The sequence below is a fragment of the Dromiciops gliroides genome, chromosome 3, assembly GCF_019393635.1.
Source record: "Dromiciops gliroides isolate mDroGli1 chromosome 3, mDroGli1.pri, whole genome shotgun sequence".
Taxonomy (NCBI): Eukaryota; Metazoa; Chordata; class Mammalia; order Microbiotheria; family Microbiotheriidae; genus Dromiciops; species Dromiciops gliroides.
This window is the reverse complement of record NC_057863.1, coordinates 645,539,448-645,559,485: the sequence shown is the minus strand read 5'-3', so window position 1 is coordinate 645,559,485 and position 20,038 is coordinate 645,539,448. Positions and strand designations below refer to the sequence as shown.

At 51.5% G+C, this 20,038-nt stretch overlaps 1 protein-coding gene across 5 annotated transcripts; it reads left to right on the top strand.

Annotated features, from left to right (window-relative positions):
- The first annotated feature begins 373 nt into the window (after nucleotides 1–373).
- On the top strand, nucleotides 374–19,697 carry NPAS1 (neuronal PAS domain protein 1). Of its 5 annotated transcripts, none has more exons than XM_043995891.1 (12): nucleotides 374–547; nucleotides 2,068–2,235; nucleotides 2,719–2,954; nucleotides 11,102–11,184; nucleotides 11,505–11,594; nucleotides 12,525–12,708; nucleotides 13,574–13,695; nucleotides 14,584–14,765; nucleotides 17,052–17,158; nucleotides 17,723–17,870; nucleotides 18,372–18,466; nucleotides 19,022–19,697. In XM_043995891.1, the coding sequence occupies exons 2-12, from the start codon at nucleotides 2,141–2,143 to the stop codon at nucleotides 19,543–19,545; spliced, it is 1,866 nt and encodes a 621-aa protein (XP_043851826.1). In that variant the 5' UTR covers nucleotides 374–547; nucleotides 2,068–2,140; the 3' UTR covers nucleotides 19,546–19,697. The 5 variants fall into 5 exon arrangements, with proteins under 5 accessions (XP_043851826.1, XP_043851830.1, XP_043851829.1 ...); XM_043995894.1 differs by lacking the exon at nucleotides 374–547 and adding an exon at nucleotides 615–665; XM_043995893.1 differs by lacking the exon at nucleotides 374–547 and adding an exon at nucleotides 969–1,047.
- Nucleotides 19,698–20,038: the final 341 nt, after the last annotated feature.

The following is a 20,038-nucleotide window of genomic DNA, read 5'->3' as shown; positions in this document are numbered from 1 at the left end:
TATGGGCACTCAGAGGCACTTGGGGAGGGGCGGAGTTTCAGGGACTCGAGACTTCTTTAGAGAAAGCCTCAAGAAGGTACTTTGGAGGGAAAGGACTCAGGGATGGTCTATGGGAACTTGGGGCACCTGAGAAAGGGAGGGAGTTTAGAGACATTCTGTGGGAGGCAAGTCTCATTGATACTTGAATGGTAGGAAAGAGGGGACGTTCCCCTGCTCCGCCCCTGCTATGACTCTTGAGACCGTGCTGATTTGGGGAAAGGGGGTTCTCATCCTGGAAGGGGGTAATGGGGCCTTAAGGGCTTCTGGGGGCGGAGCTCTGAAAACTCCGCCCATCCCGGCAGCCGGCGATGTCCAAGGCTCTCCATGTGAGAAGCGGCCCTGGTGCCAGCTCGGGGTGTGAGCACCTCCCGAGCCCCGCGGATCCCGGCGGGAGCTTTAGGGCCTATGGAGCGGCCCCCAGCTTCCCTGTTGGACCGGACCGTTACAGCACTGCATCCGGACCCCCCCGGGACACCGAGCCAGAGGCGGGCGACTGCCATGGAGCCGGGTAATTCGGTGGGAAAGGTTGGAGGAGGACAGTGAGTTGGACACTTTGGTCCGAGAGAGAAAGGAAGCCCAGAAGTCTGGGTGACAGAAAAAGAGGGGGCCGGGATACTTCGGTGCTGGTAAGAGAGGGGACCCTTTACCTGGATTCTAGGGAAAGAGGCAGTCTAGACAACTGGCTTCCGAGAAGGCTGATAGAGGAGTACAGCCACTTCGGTCCTCCAGGGGTTTGGGAGCTGGACTCCTGGGTCGAGGGGAGGAAGGAGAGTGCTTGAATACTGACTCCAAGAGCAAGACGAGCTGGGATGCCTTGGTCCTTGCAGAGGCCCAAAGCGGATGGGAGAGTGTGCTGGACTGTTAAGTCCCAGCGAAAGAGGCGATCCAGACAGCCAGTTGACTTGGGGGGGGTGGGGGAGGGAGGATGCAGACACCTGGGTCCCACGGAGACTGAGGAGGGAAGGCGCTGGACATCTGAGACTAGGGGGATTCCTAGATCCTGAGGAGGTTCTAGAGAAAGAGGAGATGGATGGGGGGAGGGGTGGGCTTGGGGAGAGGGGCTGGGGTCGCTATGCCCTGAACACGTGGCTTTCTTTCGAGGCAGCGAAGTGAGGGTGGGGGTGGGAATCAGAGACCCTACGACCTGAGGAGGAGAGGTCAGCTGCCTCCCCCTTACCTTCTCCCACTTGAGGTCCAGGGTCTCCCCAGGACAGCTGCAGGGCAAGGGGAAATGAGAGAGGGTGGAAGTCTAGGCAGTAAGGAGGCTGGCGGTGGAGGGGGGGGAGGGACGGGAATAAATACAGATAGATGGCTGGAAAGCTGGGAGACTCGGGCCGTCTAGGTCTTAGGTTGAGTTGCCGGGTCCTCTCATTTCCCAATGGCCCAGCTCCCGCCGCCTGCTCTATCGGGGTCGTCGCTTGGTATGCAGGGCGCGGGCCGGTCCCGATCCGTATGCGCGCCGCGTGGGCCCCCATTGGTATGCGGGAGCCGGCCCGGCGCGGGCGGCTGAGGACTGGGAGGCTGGGCACGTCCGCGCGCACTGGCGGCCCCACGCGGGCTTGCTTGCGGGGAGAGGAGCTGCCTGGGTTTCTGAGAGAGAAACTCGCCTGGTTAGGGAGGAGGACTAGGGGCTGCGGGAAATGTGTAAGTCGGGGCTATCCGAGTCCCCAAAGCCTGGGGGCTGGAAAGGGGTGGCAGGTCCAGGAATGCCCCAGCGCCTTCGACACCTCAACCACTCCCGGGTGGAATGGCATTGAGGGCGCGTGGTCCTCCTGAGGGGCAGACTGAGGCCGTGAGCTGCGCAGGGGCATATTCAAGGCTAATCACGGAAAGAAATCGGTCGTTCGGAACTCTGAACCGCGAGGTCCTGGAAGCCTTAAGCTAGGCCAGCGGGAGCTTCCCCAGACTCCCTCTCTTGGACAGGACTCAGCTTCTGCTGGGGGAGGGGGGAGGGAATAAGGCAGCAGGTAGCTGGGGACTCCGGGGTACCTGATGTGTCTTAACCATTGCTTTCTCCTCCTACTGCAGGTGCCCAGGTCCGTGAATCCCACCCCCCGCTCTAAGACTACCCAAGCCCCAGCCAGGCTTTCGGGGCGCAGATATGGCGGCCCACTTCTCAGGAAGCGAGGTCAAGTGCGTCAGCGTCGAGTGGGATTTCCTTCAGGGACTGCTGGTCAAAGCCCCGCCCGTGCCCTGGTGAGCAAGACCCGCCTCCTCCCGAGGCCCCTCCCAATACCGATAGAATTCTCACCCAGAGTTTTGTCTCCGCCCCTTCAGAGGTGGGATTCTCACTCAGAACTCTGTTCCCGTCCATTAAGGATGTTCACACCAAGCTCAGCCCTATTCTCTAGATGGTAGAACTGTCAACATTCTATCCGCATCCATTCAGCTTTCTCACCCAACGTTCTGACCCCGCCCACCAGACAATGAAACTCTTACTTAGGGCTCAGTCTCTGCCCACTTGGAGAGTGTTCACCCACTTCTGTCCCCGCCCCCTAGGAGGGATTCTCACTCAGCGTTAGGTCCCCTCCCATTTGGAATTCTTACCCTGCGTTCTGTCCCTGCCCCCTCCATCAGATCCATTCCTGGTCTCCGGTCAGTGTCTCCTTCCCAAAGAGGCCCATTTCTCTCCCCTGGCTAGGGGTGAGGCCCATAGTGATCTTTCACCCACTCCTGAAGTCTGCAGGCCTTGCGGAAGGAGAAGTCCCGGAATGCGGCCCGCTCCCGCCGGGGCAAAGAGAACTTCGAATTTTATGAGCTGGCGAAGACGCTGCCCCTGCCCAGCGCCATCACGAGCCAGCTGGACAAGGCGTCCATCGTGCGGCTCAGCATCACCTACCTCCGCCTGCGGGATTTTGCTGCCCTCGGGGATCCTCCCTGGAGTTCACCCAGAGCCGACCCGCCACCAGCGCCAGGTAACACTGAGGGTACCCTGGGATCCCAGGATCTGAGCCACCAGAAACGCAAAGAGGACCAAGTATCCGTATAAAGCTCTGGCAAAAGGAGAGAAAGCACCCTAGGGCTCTTGTTCCCTGCCCTCATAGGTGGGGGAGACCTTGGTGTCCCTGTGCCCAAAGACAAAGGGAACCCTGGGGTCGCTGGGCCCGCCCCTAGCCTTGACAGAAGGGTAAACGGCACTCTGATATCCCTCTGTCCAGCCCGTGCAGGTGGGGGAGGCGTCCCTGCCCCCAGCCCTGAGATGGGAGCACACAAGGGACCCGAGTGCCTGATCCTCCTGTCTCGCCATGATCTGAGGCCAATGGACGGGAGGCCAGAGGACAGGACCCTGGTGCCCCTGCTTCCAGGCCTGCCAGGAGGACCACAGAAGGGAGCCCAGTCTCTGCATCCTCAGTCCTGTCAGGATTACCCAAGGAACGCTGGCTCCCGAGTGCCCAGCCCTGGCAGTGGGACAGACGGGACCAGAAGTTTCTGCTTCCCCTTCACCCTGGGAGGGATGCTCGGAACTGGGCGGCCAACTGTGGCTACATCTGGCGCTGGGGCAGAGGAACCTGGCGGGGGCGCAGACCCTTCCTGCAGGGGCCCCAGGCGTCCGAGTCCCAGCCCAGCTGAGCCCCGGGTTCCCACACCACCTAGTAGAGGGGAGGGGAAAGGAGGGGATGGTGGGGGGCCGAGAAAATAGCATTGATTAGGACCGCGATAAATCGCCATTTAAATAATGCGGCTTCTAAGGCTGTAATTACGCAAATTAACCAGCGCCTAGAGAATCCGGCATTACCGCGAGCACTGATTACAGTCATTACCCACCCGGGAATTAGCCGCCGCGGAGCGTGCGCTTGGAAATCCGGATAAACATCTGCCTATTGTCTCCAGGAGCCGGGGGAGGGGGGCGCGGGCGAGGAGGGGCGCCTCAGCTCTTTTTCTGCCTTCACCCCACCCTTATCCACCCCGAAGCTCAAGAGGACCCAGGAGTACTGGCTTCTGGATAGAAGGAATAGATTTCCGTGTCCTCAGTCTCCAACCTCTTCATAGGCTCAGAGCGACCTTTTAGAAACGCTCTCCAGTTCGAGGTTCCCATTTCACAGGGAGAGAAAGTGAGGCCCAGGGTTGGAAAGGAACTTGTCCAACATCACAAAGAAAGTCAGGGACAGGCCCCCGACATTCTAACTCCAAGCTCTCCTTGCACCGTCCTTGTCTTTTGAAGGAGACAGTCAGTGTGGGGTCTTCCCATCCTCGCTCCCCTCCACCTTCATCTCTACAATTCAGAAAAATGAGGAATAAGCACTCGGGGACAAACCCAGGGCTGGGAGTCAGGATGCCCGAGGTAGAGTCCCAAATATACTCCGTTTCCTTTTTGAGTTTCAGCTTCCTTTTTTGTAAACTGAGGAAGAAGACTGGGCTCCATGACCGCTAAAGTCCATTCTGACTCCGACTTCTGCCTGAGACAGGCTTCTCCTTTGAGGGTCTTCTCTCCACAAAGGATCTCTAAGCGTTCTAATTGCCACTCCAAAGATTAAGGGGGAAGAGTGGGAGTTTCTCCTGGGGTGTGAATGTAAAGCAGAGAGAGAGAGAAAGAGAGAGAGAGAGAGAGAGAGAGAGAGAGAGAGAGAGAGAGAGAGAGAGAGAGAGAGAGAGAGAGAGAAGCGGCAGCTATGAGAATCCAAGACCCGAATAATTCAGGCAGAAGGGTAAAAGCTAAAATGAGCGACCTCTCGGCTCTGGGACCACAGGGAATGCAGCAAGAAAGCTAGCTTCAAAGTCTCACTCTACGGCATTCACCCCACCCGACCCTCAGCTCTCCAGGAGGCCAATGTGAGTTAATGTGCCTGCAATTAGCCTCGTTGGTGCAACAGGCACCCGGGGAGGGGAGAATAAGGGGGGGAGATCAAGGAAGTGAATCCCAGGCCCTGCCCTCTGCTACTTGTCCTACACCTCTCTTTCATTCTCTCCCCCTTCGTCAGTCTCCCTTCTCTCTGTCCTTCTCTCTCTGCTCTCCATGTGCCTCAGTTTCCCCATCTCTGTCCCAGTCTCCTTTCACAGGTTGTTTCTCATTTTCCCTTCTCTCTGCCCTTTACCCCTTTCCCTGCCTTTCACTCTCACCCCTATCCCTCAGTTTCCCATGTCTGTGGTTCTTCCCTTTTTCCCCCTCAATTTCTCCCTTTCTATCCCTCAGTCACCCCCACTTCATTCCAGTCTCTCCTTTGTCCATCAGTGTCCCTCCTATCTGTGCCTGATTTCCCTCTATCCCTGTCTCCCCTTCTCTGTAGCTGTCTCCATATTGTGTTTTCCCTTCTTTGTAGCTCAGATTCCTCTCTGTCCCTCAATTACATACCCTCCCTGTCTCTCCTCATCCCGTTCTTCAATTTCCCCCCTCTGTCCCTCAGCCTCCCATTTTCTCTGTTGCCTCCTTTCTATAGCTGTCTTCCCTGTATCCCTCAGTCTCTTTTCTCTCTGTAGCTCATCCCTCCCTTTCTTCTCTGCCCCTCAGTGTCTCCATTTGCCCTCTATAACTGTCTCTCCCTCCATCCTTCATTCTTCTCTCTGTGTCTCATGCTTCTCTTTGTCCCTCTGTTGCCTTCCCTTTCCCTGACCTAAAGTATCTGATGGAGGTGGGGTGGGGGTTGGGAAGGGGAGTGGGAGGGAGCTAAGGAGAGGAAGGAGAAGAGGGTAGTAGATTGTTATAAAGGATTAAACCCTGGTCTGAAAGTCAGCTGACCTGGGCTCATGCTTTGACCTGATTCTTTGTGTGACCTTGGCCAAGTCTCTTCCTTTTGAACCTCAGTTCCCTAATCCATAAAATAATCTAGTTAGGATGGATGTCTAAGATACCTTTTAGCTCAAAAGAAGAGTGGGGAAGGTCCTGTGTCTGAGAGAGTGTTTCCATCACTGTGAGACAGGGGGAGAGAAGAAATTGACAACCTTCCTCTTTTCCATTGCAATCTAGACACGTTTCTCTGACTTCTGGGGCAGGTCATTGTCCTTCCTCCAACCCTGCAGTCTCTGAAGGGGGGAGGGGGAGGGGGAACATAGGTACAGGGAATGGCTAAAAATGCTTTGAGATCTTCAGAGCTGGCTGCCATCTCTGCCCCCACCCCTCCTTAGTTGGGCGGGGGGAGGGGGCACAAATGTCCTGCCAACCCCACGTCCTTGTAGCTGGCAGGACCCAAGCATCTCAGCGCCCCTATCTCAGTTCCCCTAGCTCTCTGTCCCCCAAAGCAGGGGAACTCTGGTATCTGAGTACCCCCCTTCTAGGGGAAGTGGGGAAAGCTGAGCCTCCTTAAAGATGCAGCTCCCATCCCCAGGCCGGCTGTGGTGGAGACAAGCCAGAGAGAGCGAGAGGAATACCAAGTGTGCCCTGTACTGTGGGAGGGAGCTGGGTTCCAGACACTGGGGCGACTTCTGCCTTGTCCTAGTCACCCTACTCAAGTGCAGAGGCAGAAGGGAGTGTCTGATAATCTTCAGAGATCCACCCTCCACTTCCTAACCTCGTTTGGCCCATCTTCCTGGGGCAGAATGGGCAGGATTGGAGAGGCAAGGACAGGGAGAGGGGAAGCTTGAGCCTCCTGGATACTGGATAGAGAGAATGACTCCAGTGTGGTGAGGTGGAGAGAGCCCAAAATTTGGAGTCACAATTGCTGGGTTCGAGCCTCAGTTTTACCATTTACCATCTGTGTGACCTTGAGCTAGTTTATCAACCTCTCCAATCTCCTCTTCTATAAAATGACTAGATGATCTCAGAGGTGTCTCCCAGCTATAACCTTATAGCCCTATTATCTCTGAAGAGGGTTCCCATTGCCTGCACACACACACACACACACACACACACACACACACACACACACCACTCACACATACAGATAGCTGTCCAGGGTGTTATTTAATCTATACCTAATCTGGCTAGACCCTTTCAAGGTCTGAGACCCAAGGGAAGTGGGGTTAGGGAGTTGAGAAGAGTGAGCTGATGTAGAGGGGGAGACAGATGGAGGTGCTGCTAATGGATGGAGAGGGTGGGAGAGAGGATCGGGGAGAGACAATCAAACATTTGGGAAAAACTGATATAAGTTGGAGAGGGGATGGTGGGAGGGCAAAGGGAGTGAGTGAAAAGGAATAGAAAGCAAAAAAAAAAATTAGGAGTGGGGATTGAGTAGTAAAGGGGGTTGGTTATGGGGAAATATATCCTAGCTGGAGGTAGCTATGTGGCACAGCAGATAGAATGCTGGACCTGGAATCAAGAAGACCTGAATTCAAAGCTGGCCTCAGTCATTTCCTAGTTAAGTAACCCTGGGCAAGTCACTTAACCTCTCAGTCTCAATTTGATCATCTATAAAATGAAGATGGGCAGTTAGGTGGTGCAGCAGATAGAGTGCCAGGCCTTGGAATAACAAAGACTCATCTTCCTGAGTTCAAATCTGGCCTCAGGCACTCACTAGCCATGTGACCCTGGGCAAGTCACTTCACCCTGTTTGTCTCAATTTCCTCATCTGTAAAATGAGCTGAAGGAAATGGAAAACCACTCCAGTATCTCTGCCAAGAAAAGCCCAAATAGGGGTCATGAGTCGTTGGACATGACTGAAATGACTAAACAGCAGCCATAGCAACAAAAAAAAATGGAAATAACACCTACCTCCCAGGGTCATTGTGCGGGCCAAATGAGAAAACATTTGTAAAATGCTTTGCAAATATTACATTGATAAATGAGTGCAAGCTACTGTGATTATTATTAAATGTGGAAGTATAATAACTAACATGTATATATGTAGAGCACTTTAAGGGGCACAGAGCCCCTAGTATGGTATCTCCATTCACCCTCAACACCCCCTGGGAGGTAGGCACTATTATTATCTGCATTTTTTTAGTGAAGAAAGTGAGGCCCAGAGAACAAGCAATTTTCTGAAGCAGGTCACACAGTTAGTAAGTGAGGAAGGAGATATTCGAGTCTGGGATGTTCCTGGATCCCAAGTCCACCACTTTATCCACTCTGTAGTCAGGGTGGGGTGAGGGTCTGGGGGAAAGAGAAGTGAGAGGAATGGGAGGGATATGGAAATGACTAGATGGTCTTAAGTTTGGGAGAGGAGGAAGAAGGCTAAGGTGGAGAATGAGATGAAGGAAGAAGAGTCAAATAAGATGGGAGGGAGTAACTATGGGGGTCATGTGAGTTGAGGGAATGGACAGAAGTTGAGGGAAGTGGGAAAATTCAGAAAAGGTTGAGAGACTGGAGTTCTAGAAATGAGGAAAAGAGATGGGGAGTGAGCAGAAATAGGTAGGCAGAAGGCCATGGGTGTGTCTGGGGAATCGTATAGGCAAGAAGAGAGGAGCAGGCGAGTGAGGGTGGCCACAGAACTCAGGGAGAAATCGGAATGTGTCAGGTTGGAGGCAGAGAAGGGCATTTGGAGAAGAGGTGAGTTGGGAAGTGAGGACAGGTGCAGAAACAGGAGTGCTGGGGGCAGTAGAACTGTGAGGAGGGAAAAAAGAATGTTGGGATCGGCCTGAGGGGACACGATAAAGATAAGAGAAGGAAGGAAAAGAAAAGAAGGAAGGGGGGAGCAGAGAGAAGTGCCAGTGGAGGAGAGAGAGAGGAATAAGGGCAGCTGAAGGGAGGGTGAGGAGGGGATCTAAGGGGCATGGGATGAGGTGGAGGTGAGAAGTGGGCTGGGGATAAAAGAGTGTGAGAACTAGGATGGGAAGAGACTGAATTGGGGTGAGAGGGAGAAGAGGGAAGAGTGATGTGGGGAGACAGAAAAAAGGGATACATTGGGGAGGGAGAAATGAGGCCTGAATACCTCCCAGCTGCCCTCTTCCTGCCCAGTGCCTGAGAGAAGAGCAGAGGTCTGGGACTGGGACTGGAGAATTGTTGGGGGGGAAGGGGAGGCACCTGATCCTCCTTCTCCCTCCTCCACCCAGCTCCCTGCCAGCAGCTTTCTAATTCCCCCATTAAACGTTTTTAATTATAGGCGGGCTCTGTCTGACCCGAGGGGTTATTTGCAGCAAGGAAAAATGAGAGAATTAAGGGAAATGACAGAGAAAATTGCGACAATTATCGGGGAAGGCATTGTTTCCCCTGTCTGTCAGGGGGAGCTGTTTGTGAGCTTGGGAGCTTGTTCCCCCCCACCCCCTTCCACAGGCATTGTTTGCTGCCGGCTGCACCCAGGCTGGGAGCCCGGGGAGGGAGCTGGCCACCAGTGGGGGAATGTTAGTGCCTTGGGGAAGGAGGATTGGAGGTGTGGGGGAAAACACACCCAGGTCCCATTGGAGTAAGGAAGATCTCAAGTGGAAGGGATGCCTGGGTCCAGATCTAGGTTGGAGGTGGGAGGGACTAGGGAAAAGTTGTTGGGCCCTTTCCAGATATTAGATTCTGGGAGCAGGGAAACAGGCTGGTTTGGTTCTATGATCAGTGTTAGAAAAGACATGCTGCGTGCTGAAAGAATACAGCCAGCAGAAATTTAGAGCTCATTTCATCCCTCTCCCAGGCTGGTGAGGAGGAAGATGCTCCTGTCCTCCCCCCTCTCCCAAGTTTGGGGAAAGAGGCTTCTGCCCCTGGGAGATCACTAAGACTCCGCTGCCTCTCTTAGGTTATTCTCACTGCTGCCTTCCTTGGACTCTTCTGCTAGGGGAGGCAGGGAGCAGTGGGTTCGTGGGAGGTTTGTTCTGGGTGTTTCTGAATCAGCTGGAACTTAGTTCTCGGCTCTGGTCCCTGACCTTGGTGCTGAAAGCCGCAGCCCAAAGAAATAGACGGAAGCAGCAGCATGCGTGTGACTGCCTCTACGTCTGTGGAATTAACGGACAACTTCTCTAAAAGTAGAATTGAGTAATCCTATTCTTCTGGAGAGTAGGGTGAGGGAATCTGTGTGGTGAATTACCTGATCTCTGTATCTCTATGTCTGGGTATTTTGAGCATGTTGAATTGATGCCTTGCCTGACTCTGTATGAGTGATAGAACATCATAGAATAACAGATAATTTTATAGGTAGGGAATCTGAGGCCCAGAGAGGTTTGCTTAATATTAAAAGCATTGGGGGGGGGCAGCTAGGTGGCGAAGTGGATAAAGCACCGGCCCTGGATTCAGGAGTACCTGAGTTCAAATCCGGCCTCAGACACTTGACACTTACTAGCTGTGTGACCCTGGGCAAGTCACTTCACCCCCAATGCCCTGCAAAATAAATAAATAAATAAACAAATAGATAGATAGATAGATAGATAGATAGATAGATAGATAGATAGATAGATAGATAGATAGATAGATAGATAGATAAAAAAGAATAAAAGCATGGGGGCAGCTAGGTGGCACAGTGGACAGTGGATAGAGCACTGGCCCTGGAGTCAGGAGGACCTGAGTTCAAATCCGGCCTCAGACACTTGACACTTGACACTTACTAGGTGTGTGATCTTAGGCAAGTCACTTAACCCCAATTGCCTCACCCCACCCCACCCCACCCCCCGCCTAAAAAGAGAGTAAAAGCATGAGTCAAGATTCCAACCTGGGTCTTGTGACTCCAAGTTCGACATTCCAAGTTGAGAATTCTTTCCACTGCTTTGCTTGTCTGTGAGTAACGAGGTTGTGTAGGGTGTGTGTGTGTGTGTGTGTGTGTGTGTGTGTGTGTGTGTGTGTGTGTGTGTGTGTATGTGTGTGTGTCCTAGGCTATCTGATCTACCCAAACCACAGCAGAGCCCCAGAAAGGGGCATTGGTTCCAGAAGAGGGTCCTGATAAGTCTATTCTCACTTCCTCTGACTGGAAGCAAAAAGACGAGTGGGGACACTGTTTTCAGAGAGCACAATCAAATAGGATTTAGAGTTAGAGAAATAATCTATTCCAAGACTTTACTTCAAATAGGAGGAATCTGAGGTTCATTCAAAGGGGTTAGGTGATTTGACTCTGGTCAAAGATATAATCGGAGACAGGATTTTGAACTGAGGGTATAGAACCACGGGATTTTAAACTAAAAGGGGCATTATCCTTTGTCTGAACCAATCCCCTCATCTTAAGCTGAGGAAACTGAGACCCAGAAAAGCCATATGACTTGCCCAAGGGTGAAGAGGTGGGAGAGGCAGCCAGATATACAGAGGGCTATATAAACTTCAGGCCTCCACCCTACCTTTTCTCTTCAGTCTCTGGTGCCCCTGGACGGAGAGAGACTTCTGCCCTATTCACTGACCTCTTTGAACAGCATTTGGGAGGCCACATTCTTCAGGTGAGGTCCCAGAGGCCCCCTTCCTTCCCTGCCAGGAAACTTTGAACTTCCCCTTTCCCTACCTCCCAAAATCAGGATGAGGAAAGCCAGGCCCCTGAGTTTCCTATTCCTCCTTGCACTCCTCTTCCACCCCTTTCCACCTCCCTTAATAGCAGAGCCCTCTGGGCCAGGCTAGCTCTCTGCCACCACCTGGTGTCAACAACAGCATCCCCAGGGTTCTTCTCCTACCTCCAAGACTCCTTAGAGGAGCTGAGGAGCTGGTGTGCCCCGGCCCCATGGGTCCCTAGCTCACCTCTCCAGGTCTCTCCCCAACACCCCAGTCGCTGGACGGATTCGTGTTCGCCTTGAACCAGGACGGGAAATTTCTCTACATCTCAGAGACGGTTTCCATCTATCTGGGCCTCTCTCAGGTAAGCATGGGAGGTGGAGGCCCTGGGCATTCAGGCTCTAGACCTTATCCCTGAATTTCCCCTAGCTTCTTCCTATGGAGACTCAAGATTTCAGGTCTAATTCCTTTCTCCTGGATTCTCCTTCCCCTTCTGTATGGACCTAGGCTTTTGGGGACCTTCTCCCCACCATTTAAGACTTAGATGTTAAGAGCTCCTAGAGGGAGCAGCTAGATGGCACAGTGGATAAAGCACTGGCCCTGGATTCAGAAGAACCTGAGTTCAAATCCAACCTCAGACACTTAACACTTACTAACTGTGTGACCCTGGGCAAGTCACTTAACCCTCATTGTCCCACAAAAAAAAAAAAGAAGAAGAAAAAGCACACCTAGACTCTTCCTCTAGCCTCCTTCCCTCCAAGCATCCTATGCCTCCTGCCAGGCCCCTGCCCTGTATTCTCCCTCTTCAGTGAAGACCCAGGTGTCCAGGGCCCCAAGATACTTGCATTGACATACTGCCTATTCCTTGCCAGACCCTGTCCCTGACCTACACACACACACACACACACACACACACACACACACATTCAGGTGTTGTGGAGCATTTCAAAGTCCATTTTGAAGAAAGATCAGTCCAAAGCAGAAGGGACTCCTTCTATGTCCACTTCCCCCTTCCTAAAATAAATAGATAGATGAGCACCCTGGAGATAGAAGGAATCTATTGGTAGAGGGTAGGGACACAGAGAAGGTAGGAGCAAAAAGGAGATTTGTTCTGAGCTGTCCCCACAGCAAGTGAATGGACAGCCCCACTCCCTCCTCTCCTTGGCCAACGGAAGAAAGGAATTCCCCTTTACCTGGACATTTCTCTCCTGTTGCCTTGGGGTAGGGCAGAGGGCAAACAAGTGATTGACCACTCCTCTGCTCTGCATCCCACCCCTACCCCCATGGCCCACAGGTGGAGCTGACTGGAAGTAGCGTGTTTGACTATGTGCATCCGGGGGACCACTCAGAGGTGCTGGAGCAGCTTGGGCTGAGGGCTCCACCCCCTGGGCCTGGGGCACCACCTTCCGGCCCTTCTTCCTCCTCTTCTTCATCCTCTTCATCCTCAGCTTCCTCAATCTCTGAAGCCCCAGAGACTGGTAACTCTCCCCAAGAGTCCTTCCCAGGGGAGGGCTGGGGGTCCTGGCTACATTTCACTTTGTGATCTACCATACTGACTTAAGTGGGATTTTTGTAAATCGAATCCTCTGGCCTAAACCCCAGCTAGGGAAGCAGCTGGTTAGTCCAAGATGCACTGAGTGGGGTGTAAGTCATAAGAATGATCACAGGGGTCAGCTAGGTGGCACAGTGGATAGAGCACCGGCCCTGGATTCAGGAGGACCTGAGTTCAAATCCGGCCTCAGTCACTTGACACTTATTAGCTATGTGACCCTGGGCAAGTCACTTAACCCCCATTGCCCCGAAAAAAAAAAAGAATGATCACAGCATCTAAAGTTGGAAGGAGTCGTAGGCTTGGATTCCATGGAGTCCAATCCCCTCATTTAAGAGATGAGGAAACTGAGCCCAAGAGGACTCAAATGACTTGACTGTGGTCACATAAGTAGTAAAATCAGGATTTGAACTCAGGTCCTCTAACTCCAAACCCAGCACACTTTCCACTGCATCATGGGCTATGATGATGGTATGTGGTTGTGTTGATGAATGACCAAGTAGCTTACCATGTAGTTTGTGGCTTTCTGGATTTGTGTTTGAGTGAGACTGCATTGACCGTGTGTCTCCCAGTCTTTGGGTGATTATGCATGTGTGTGCATGCTCACATGTGTGTGTGGGGGGGGGTATGACCTTGTATATGAGGGACTGCCCTAAGGGTTTATGAGCTTGGATAAGTGAGGAATCTTGAGGGATGGGAGGATGTGGGAATCCCAGATGACTCTGAAAAGGACTGGGAGGGGAGAGTCACTATCCAGAGACACCCTGACCCTCTCCCCATAACTCTTTCTTCAGAGTTGCCCCCTGCTGTGAATACTCCTCGAAATCAACCCGGCTCCTTTGAACGGTCCTTCTTTGTCCGAATGAAATCCACACTCACCAAGCGGGGGCTGCATGTCAAGGCTTCGGGATATAAGGTGAGTGAGGAGCCCTCTTGAGCTGACTCTGGCTCCCTCCTTCCCTAATATGACTCCCAGTGATTCCTTGGGGCCCTTCATTCCCCAATTCTCTGCCCCTGTTGTGACATAAACATTCAACACTTTCCTTGTCTTTGGCCAAGCCGGACTTCTCATAACCTAGATGTTGTCTGTTCCTCTGTCCAGCTATATAATAGTAATATTATGCAATTATAACATAATTATAATTAAATAAATAATGGTCCCTCTGTCCAGCTATAGAGTAACCATGATAATATTATATACTTATAACATAAATAATTATAACTGTCCCTCTCCCAAGCTAAATAATAATAATAATATTTGCATAGTACTTACTACATGCCAAGCACTGTGCTAAATGCTTTACAATTATTATCTCATTTGTAGGTGCTATAATTTATATAGATGATTTTATAGAGGAGGGAACTGAGATAAGCAGAGGTTAAATAGACTGGCCCAAGGTCACACTAGCTAAGTGTACAAGGTCAGATTTGAATTTAGATCTGTCTGAGTCCAGGCCTGGCCCTCTATCTACTCTGCCACCTGGCTGCTCTATCCTCTGTCCATTGGTCATTCCTCTCCCCAGTGGCGGTCAATCCTCCCAACTGGACCCTTGTGTCCAGCCTGCTATGGTCCTCCTCAAACTGTACATTCATGGATTTGGAATCAACATGCCTGGTTTCAATTTTAGGCTCAGCCCCCTATAAGTAGGAGACGGGAAAATCACTTTGTTGCTCTGGTTCTGTTTTGTCCTTTGTAAAACAAGGGTGTCGTGGTAATATAAGGTTCCCTTCAATTCAGTGCTTCTAGCTACTCCTGGCCATACTCCTACATTATCCAGGTGCATGTCTCAAATATCTCTCACAGGTAATTCATGTGACTGGTCGGCTTCGGACTCAGCTATTGACAGCCCGACGGGGCCAAGCGCTAGGTCTCGTCGCCCTAGGCCACACCTTGCCCCCAGCTCCACTCAGTGAACTCCCCCTGCATGGCCACACACTCGTCTTTCGCCTCAGCCTGGCCTTGACCATCATCTCCTGTGAGAGCAGGTGGGAGGACTAAGGAGTGAGGTGATGGGTGAGGTGTGGAGACTGAGAAGTGGGGTGAGGAGAGATGAATGTGAGGAGATAGGGATAGAGAAATGAGAGAAAGAAAGCTAGGGAGGTGGGTTAGCGTAAGCTAGGAATAGGATCATGGAGGAGGAAGAGATAAATATGTGGAGTTAGAATGACAGAAAACGGAGAACACGTAAAGTATGAATTGATGGAGAATGGATGTGGAAAGCAGTGGGTAGTGAGATAGGAAGAGTTATAAGGATGAGGAGATGGAGTGGAGGGATGGAAAGTTGGGAATGAGAGTGAGGTTAGGGATGGAGACAGTAGGGAAGGAAGGATGGAAAGATGTCACTTTGGAAATAAGTGAAGGAGGAATAGGGATAGAAAGATGGAAGACAAAGGGAGGGATAGGAAATGGGAGAGTGAGAAATGGAAGATAGGTGAGTGTTGGTCAATAATGGATAGAAGAAACAAAGTAGATATGGAAAGATTGGGAAAAGAAATAAAGGATTATAACAATTGAAGTGATGCCACCTGCTGGAGAGTTACTGTAGGAAAGCTCCACCATGAGCAGAATGCATCTGAGGGCAAGCCATGTGGCTTGGGAGGTCAGTTCCTTGGCGTCAGGAAGTGACGTTTGATGTTTCCGGGTTAGACAGGAGGCTTGTGGGACGAAGAAGGGGTGGTTCTCTCTCTCTCTCTCTCTCTCTCTCTCTCTCTCTCTCTCTCTCTCTCTCTCTCTCTCTCTCTCTCTCTCTCTCTCTCGTCAGGACCTCATGGGGAGGAGAGCTAGAAATGCTGGCTCCCTGAGATAGATAGCTGTAGGCATCTAGGCCTCTTTCTCTCTCTTCACCAAATTCTTATTCTCCTTAATAAATGCTTAAAAGTCTAAACTCTTGCTAAAGCTTATCATTTATTGGTGACCACTCATTAGATATTTTAGACAGTATAGCTGGATAGCAACTTTACAGGGATGGAGAAACAGATTAGAGAAATGGAGGAGGGACAGATGTGACAAAGAAACCAAAGAAAGGGAAATGGGGAGCTAAGAATAGATGGGTGGCAATAGATGGGAAGCTGGAAATTAAGAAATTGGGGCGAGAGATGAGAACGAATCTGAAGGACAGGAAGTTGGAAATAAGGAAATGGATGAAGGAACTATAGTAGGAAAAGAAGGGAAATGGATAAGATGGTCGATGGCTATTTGGAAATAGATTATTGTGCAATGATGGGGGATATGGAGGTGTGGTTTGGAGTGGAGATATTGTGAATGGAAGATGAGGGTCTGGGGACATGGTGGTAGATAAACTGAAGATAAAGAGATGGGGAAGGAGAAATAGAAAGATGCAAAATGGTGAGGTCACCATGGAGTGTTCTGCTTAGTTCTTATTGCATCAGATTAAAAAGGACATTAATAAGCTAGAGTGTCCAGAAGAGAATAACCAGGATGATGAAGGGTCTTGAGTCAATGCCATATGAGGATTGATGGAAAGAACTGGAAATATCTAGCCCAGAGAAGAGAAGACCCATAGGGCATATAATAGTTATGTTGAAATATTTGAAGGGTTGTTGTGAAAGAGAGGCTAGATTTGTGTGGGTTTTTTTGTTTGTTTGGTTTGTTTTTGTTTTTTAGTGAGGCAATTGGGGTTAAGTGACTTGTCCAGGGTCACACAGCTAGTAAGTGTCAAGGGTCTGAGGCCAGATTTGAACTCAGCTCTTCCTGAATCCAGGGCCAGTGCTCTATCCACTGCGCCACCTAGCTGCCCCTGGATTTGTTTTTATTTGATCCCAGAGGGAAGACCCAGGAGCAATGAGTTCAAGGTGCAGAGAAGCAAATTTAGTCTTGACATCAGGAAAAAATTCCTACCCATTAGAGCTGTCCAAAAGGAGACTGGGATGCCTCAGGAGGTCTCTTCATTGGATGGTCATTTGTCAGATATGTTTGAGTAGAAATTGTTTTCAAGTGTGGGTTGGAATAGATAGTTGCTGAGGTCCTTTCCAACGTTTGGATTATGATTCTGCAAATGGAGAAAGAGGGATGGAAGGAAAAGGATAGAATAATAGAGAAAGAAGAGAAAGAGATGGATAGAGGATGGACAGATAGAAAATGGAAAGGTGGCCTAGGAAGAGAACAGTTGAGAGGATGAGGAAAATAGAGAGATAGGAGATGGAAGATGAGATGAAAGAGAAGAGGGTTAGAGATATGAGAGGAAAGATGAGGGTTGGAGAGAGGACATGAAGATGGCTCATCCTAATGCACTCCACCTTGGACCCTGGCAGGATCAGTGACTACATGGATGTGGGTCCCTCAGAACTGATTGGACGAAGTTGCTACCAGTATATCCACGGGGAGGACGTGGCTGGAATTCGCCAGAGCCACCTGGACTGTGCGTGAACCCCCTCTACCCCTCCATTGACCCTCTATCTCCAGGAACCCACTGTGTTCCTCCCATCCAGTTATTAATACCCATGAGGAATTCCTTTCTTAGGTCTTACCCCTGTTGCACACCTTCCGATCTGTTCACCCTTATTCTGCCCTCAGGGGAATCCTTAAGTAGGAGGACAAAAGTTAAGCCAGGAATCTCCTTCCCTTTCCCCTGAAAAATCTATGATTCTTTTCTCTAGAGGTGTCTCTGCTTCTCTGATTCTTACTTACCGTCTGTGGTCTCTTTTCCATTTTCATTTATCTGTTTGTGTCTTCCTTAATACTTCTTGTTTCTTGGACTTATGCTGTCTCTTTGTCTCTCTCCACATCTCTCTTCCCATTTCTGACTCCTGTGCCTCTGTCTCTCCCCATCCGTGTCTCCCCATTTCTCTGCCCATCTCTTCCTTTTTCCACCTTCGATGTGGTCTGCATCTCTCCTCATGTTTCCCTGCTCCCAACCCCCTGTCTCCCAATTCCCACTTTGATCGACACTTGTCTCTGCCTTGGCCTTCCCCTCTTGGGCCAGTGCTGGACAAAGGGCAGGTGGTGACAGGCTATTACCGATGGCTGCAGAGGGCTGGAGGCTTCATCTGGCTTCAGTCTGTGGCCACCGTGGCCATCAGTGGCAAGAGCCCAGGCGAGCGCCATGTGGTCTGGGTCAGCTACATACTCAGGTGAGGAAGGCCTGAGCCACTGTCTGGGGGGGTGGGGTGGGGGCAGACCCAGTCCCTGGGAATGGAGGAAACTTTCCATCTAAGACAAAACTAATTGGGGGCAGCTAGGTGGCGCAGTGGATAAAGCACTGGCCCTGGATTCAGGAGGACCTGAGTTCAAATGTGAGCTCAGACACTTGACACTTACTAGCTGCGTGACCGTGGGCAAGTCACTTAACCCTAATTGCCTCACCAAAAAAAAAAAAAAGTCAAAACTAATTGGAGTATCCAGTTCTCTCTAGTGGGGACAGAAAACCCAGTGCTGGAGTGCAGGGCCCACCCTGGGGAGCTGGAAAGAGATGGCCCTGGGGCCATAAAAGATTCCTCAAGAAGGGGGTCACCCCACTTGTGTCCTGTCAGCTGAGGAGTTCCCCTGTCCCCAAACCTACATCCTTGGCACCTGAGGCCTCAGAAAGTGAGCGGGGAGTACCTGAATGGTGACCACTTGCCTCTCACCCACAGTCAGGTGGAAAACAGCCACATGGCCTTGGACACTTTTCAACTTCCTAGCACTGGCCCCCCAGAGGATCTGTCAGATCCAGAACCTGAGATCAAAGGTACCTGGGCCATAGCTATAAAGGTGCCATGCTATTGGGAATAGGTCTAGAGGGTAGGCAGGGTGGGGAAGGGGACAGGGCCCCAAATTCTACCCCTTTCTATTCCCATATCCCACCCAGCCTGACATCAGACACCCCCAGAGCTAGGATCTGAGATCCCCAGAACCTTCGATGGTTAGACAGTCTCAGATTCAGAAAATCACTGAATGTCAGGATGGAAGAGGAGAGTGTTCACCCAAAAGGACCTTAGAGTATGGAATGTCAGAGCTGGGAAGCTGGGAGGGCCCTTAGAACCTAGGATGTCAGAACTGGAGGGGCCTCAGAACAGGGAATGCCAAGGCTGGGAGGGACCTTAGAACCTAGAATGTCAGAGCTGGAAGAATGTTAGAACATAAAGCATGGAATGTAAGAGCAAGAGGGGACCTTGGAGGCTATATTACCCAATCCTTTAATTTTCCAGATGGGGAAACTGAGGCGCAAAGAGGGGAATGATTTTGCCCTCGTGGTACATGACAGTAATAGGGATCACTATTACACAGTGATCTTCTCTTTCAGAGCCCAAGGCCCAGGTGGAGGCTGACCAAGGATCCTCCCAGCCCGAACCTGGGCCCCGTCATGCCCGGGGCAAACGCATCAAACTGGAGCCAGTCAGAGGAAGCAGCAGCCAAGGAGAGACCTCGGGCAGGGAAGGTGGTGAGGACAGTGATGAGGGCGAGTCCAGACACCCAGTTCCCCGGCCTGAGTTCACCTCTGTCATCCGGGCAGGGAGCTTGAAGCGGGAGACCATGAAGCCCTGGAGCTACACGGCCTCCTATCCCACTGGGGAGCCCTTCCACAGGCCCCCTTCCCCCCCTGACTCCCCATCCCCACCCACCCTGGTCCACGCTGGTTACCTGGCTCCTAGTAGGGGCCTCTACACCAGCACCATCCGATATGGGCCAGCTGAGCTTGGCCTGGCACTGCCCACCCCAGGGTTGGTTTATCAGCACCTGCAGAGGCTCACGGGCCCTGGGCCAGCTTTTCCTGAAGCGCTCTATCCCAGTGTGCCCTTCCTGGGGCCAGATAGGAAAGGGGACTGAGGACAAGTGGGATGGAGCTGTTCTGTTCCCCAGTGTGGGCTATGCTCCCCACAAGGGAGGTCCAGCAGGAGAGACCTAAAGAGTAGCCACTGGCCCCAAGTCATGCCTGGAGGCCAATCCCACTCCCCTCCCCATGCCAGGGCTGGGCTGGTGGAGAATTAAACATCATTCCTCGACTCTCTGCGACTGAACTGCTTTCTTGTCCCCTGTTGCTGAGGTGGGGGTGGGAAGGAGGGGGCCAAGAGCCTCTGGGGAGCTCCGAAGTATCAAGGTCCTGGAAGGAGCAGTGATCTGAGAGATCTGGGTTCAAATCCCAATCGCCTCTTCAAATCTGTGTGGCCTTGGCAGATCACTTCCCTTCTCAGGCCTCAGTTTCTTAGGCTTGACAAAATAAGGGGATTGGACTGAATGACCTCTAAGGTCCAGGCCTCCAGGATTGAGTGAACAGAATACCCAGAGTAGAAACTAAGAGATTATTTCAGCTGAGCCCTTC

What these genes read in the sequence shown, in the direction of transcription:
- NPAS1 (XM_043995891.1), top strand. Translation starts at nt 2,141, where the DNA reads ATGGCGGCCCACTTCTCAGGAAGCGAGGTCAAGTGCGTCAGCGTCGAG. An exon ending in TCTATCTGGGCCTCTCTCAG is followed by an intron (nt 11,595 to 12,524) that starts GTAAGCATGGGA and finishes CATGGCCCACAG; the next exon opens with GTGGAGCTGACTGGAAGTAG. An exon ending in ATCATCTCCTGTGAGAGCAG is followed by an intron (nt 14,766 to 17,051) that starts GTGGGAGGACTA and finishes GGACCCTGGCAG; the next exon opens with GATCAGTGACTACATGGATG.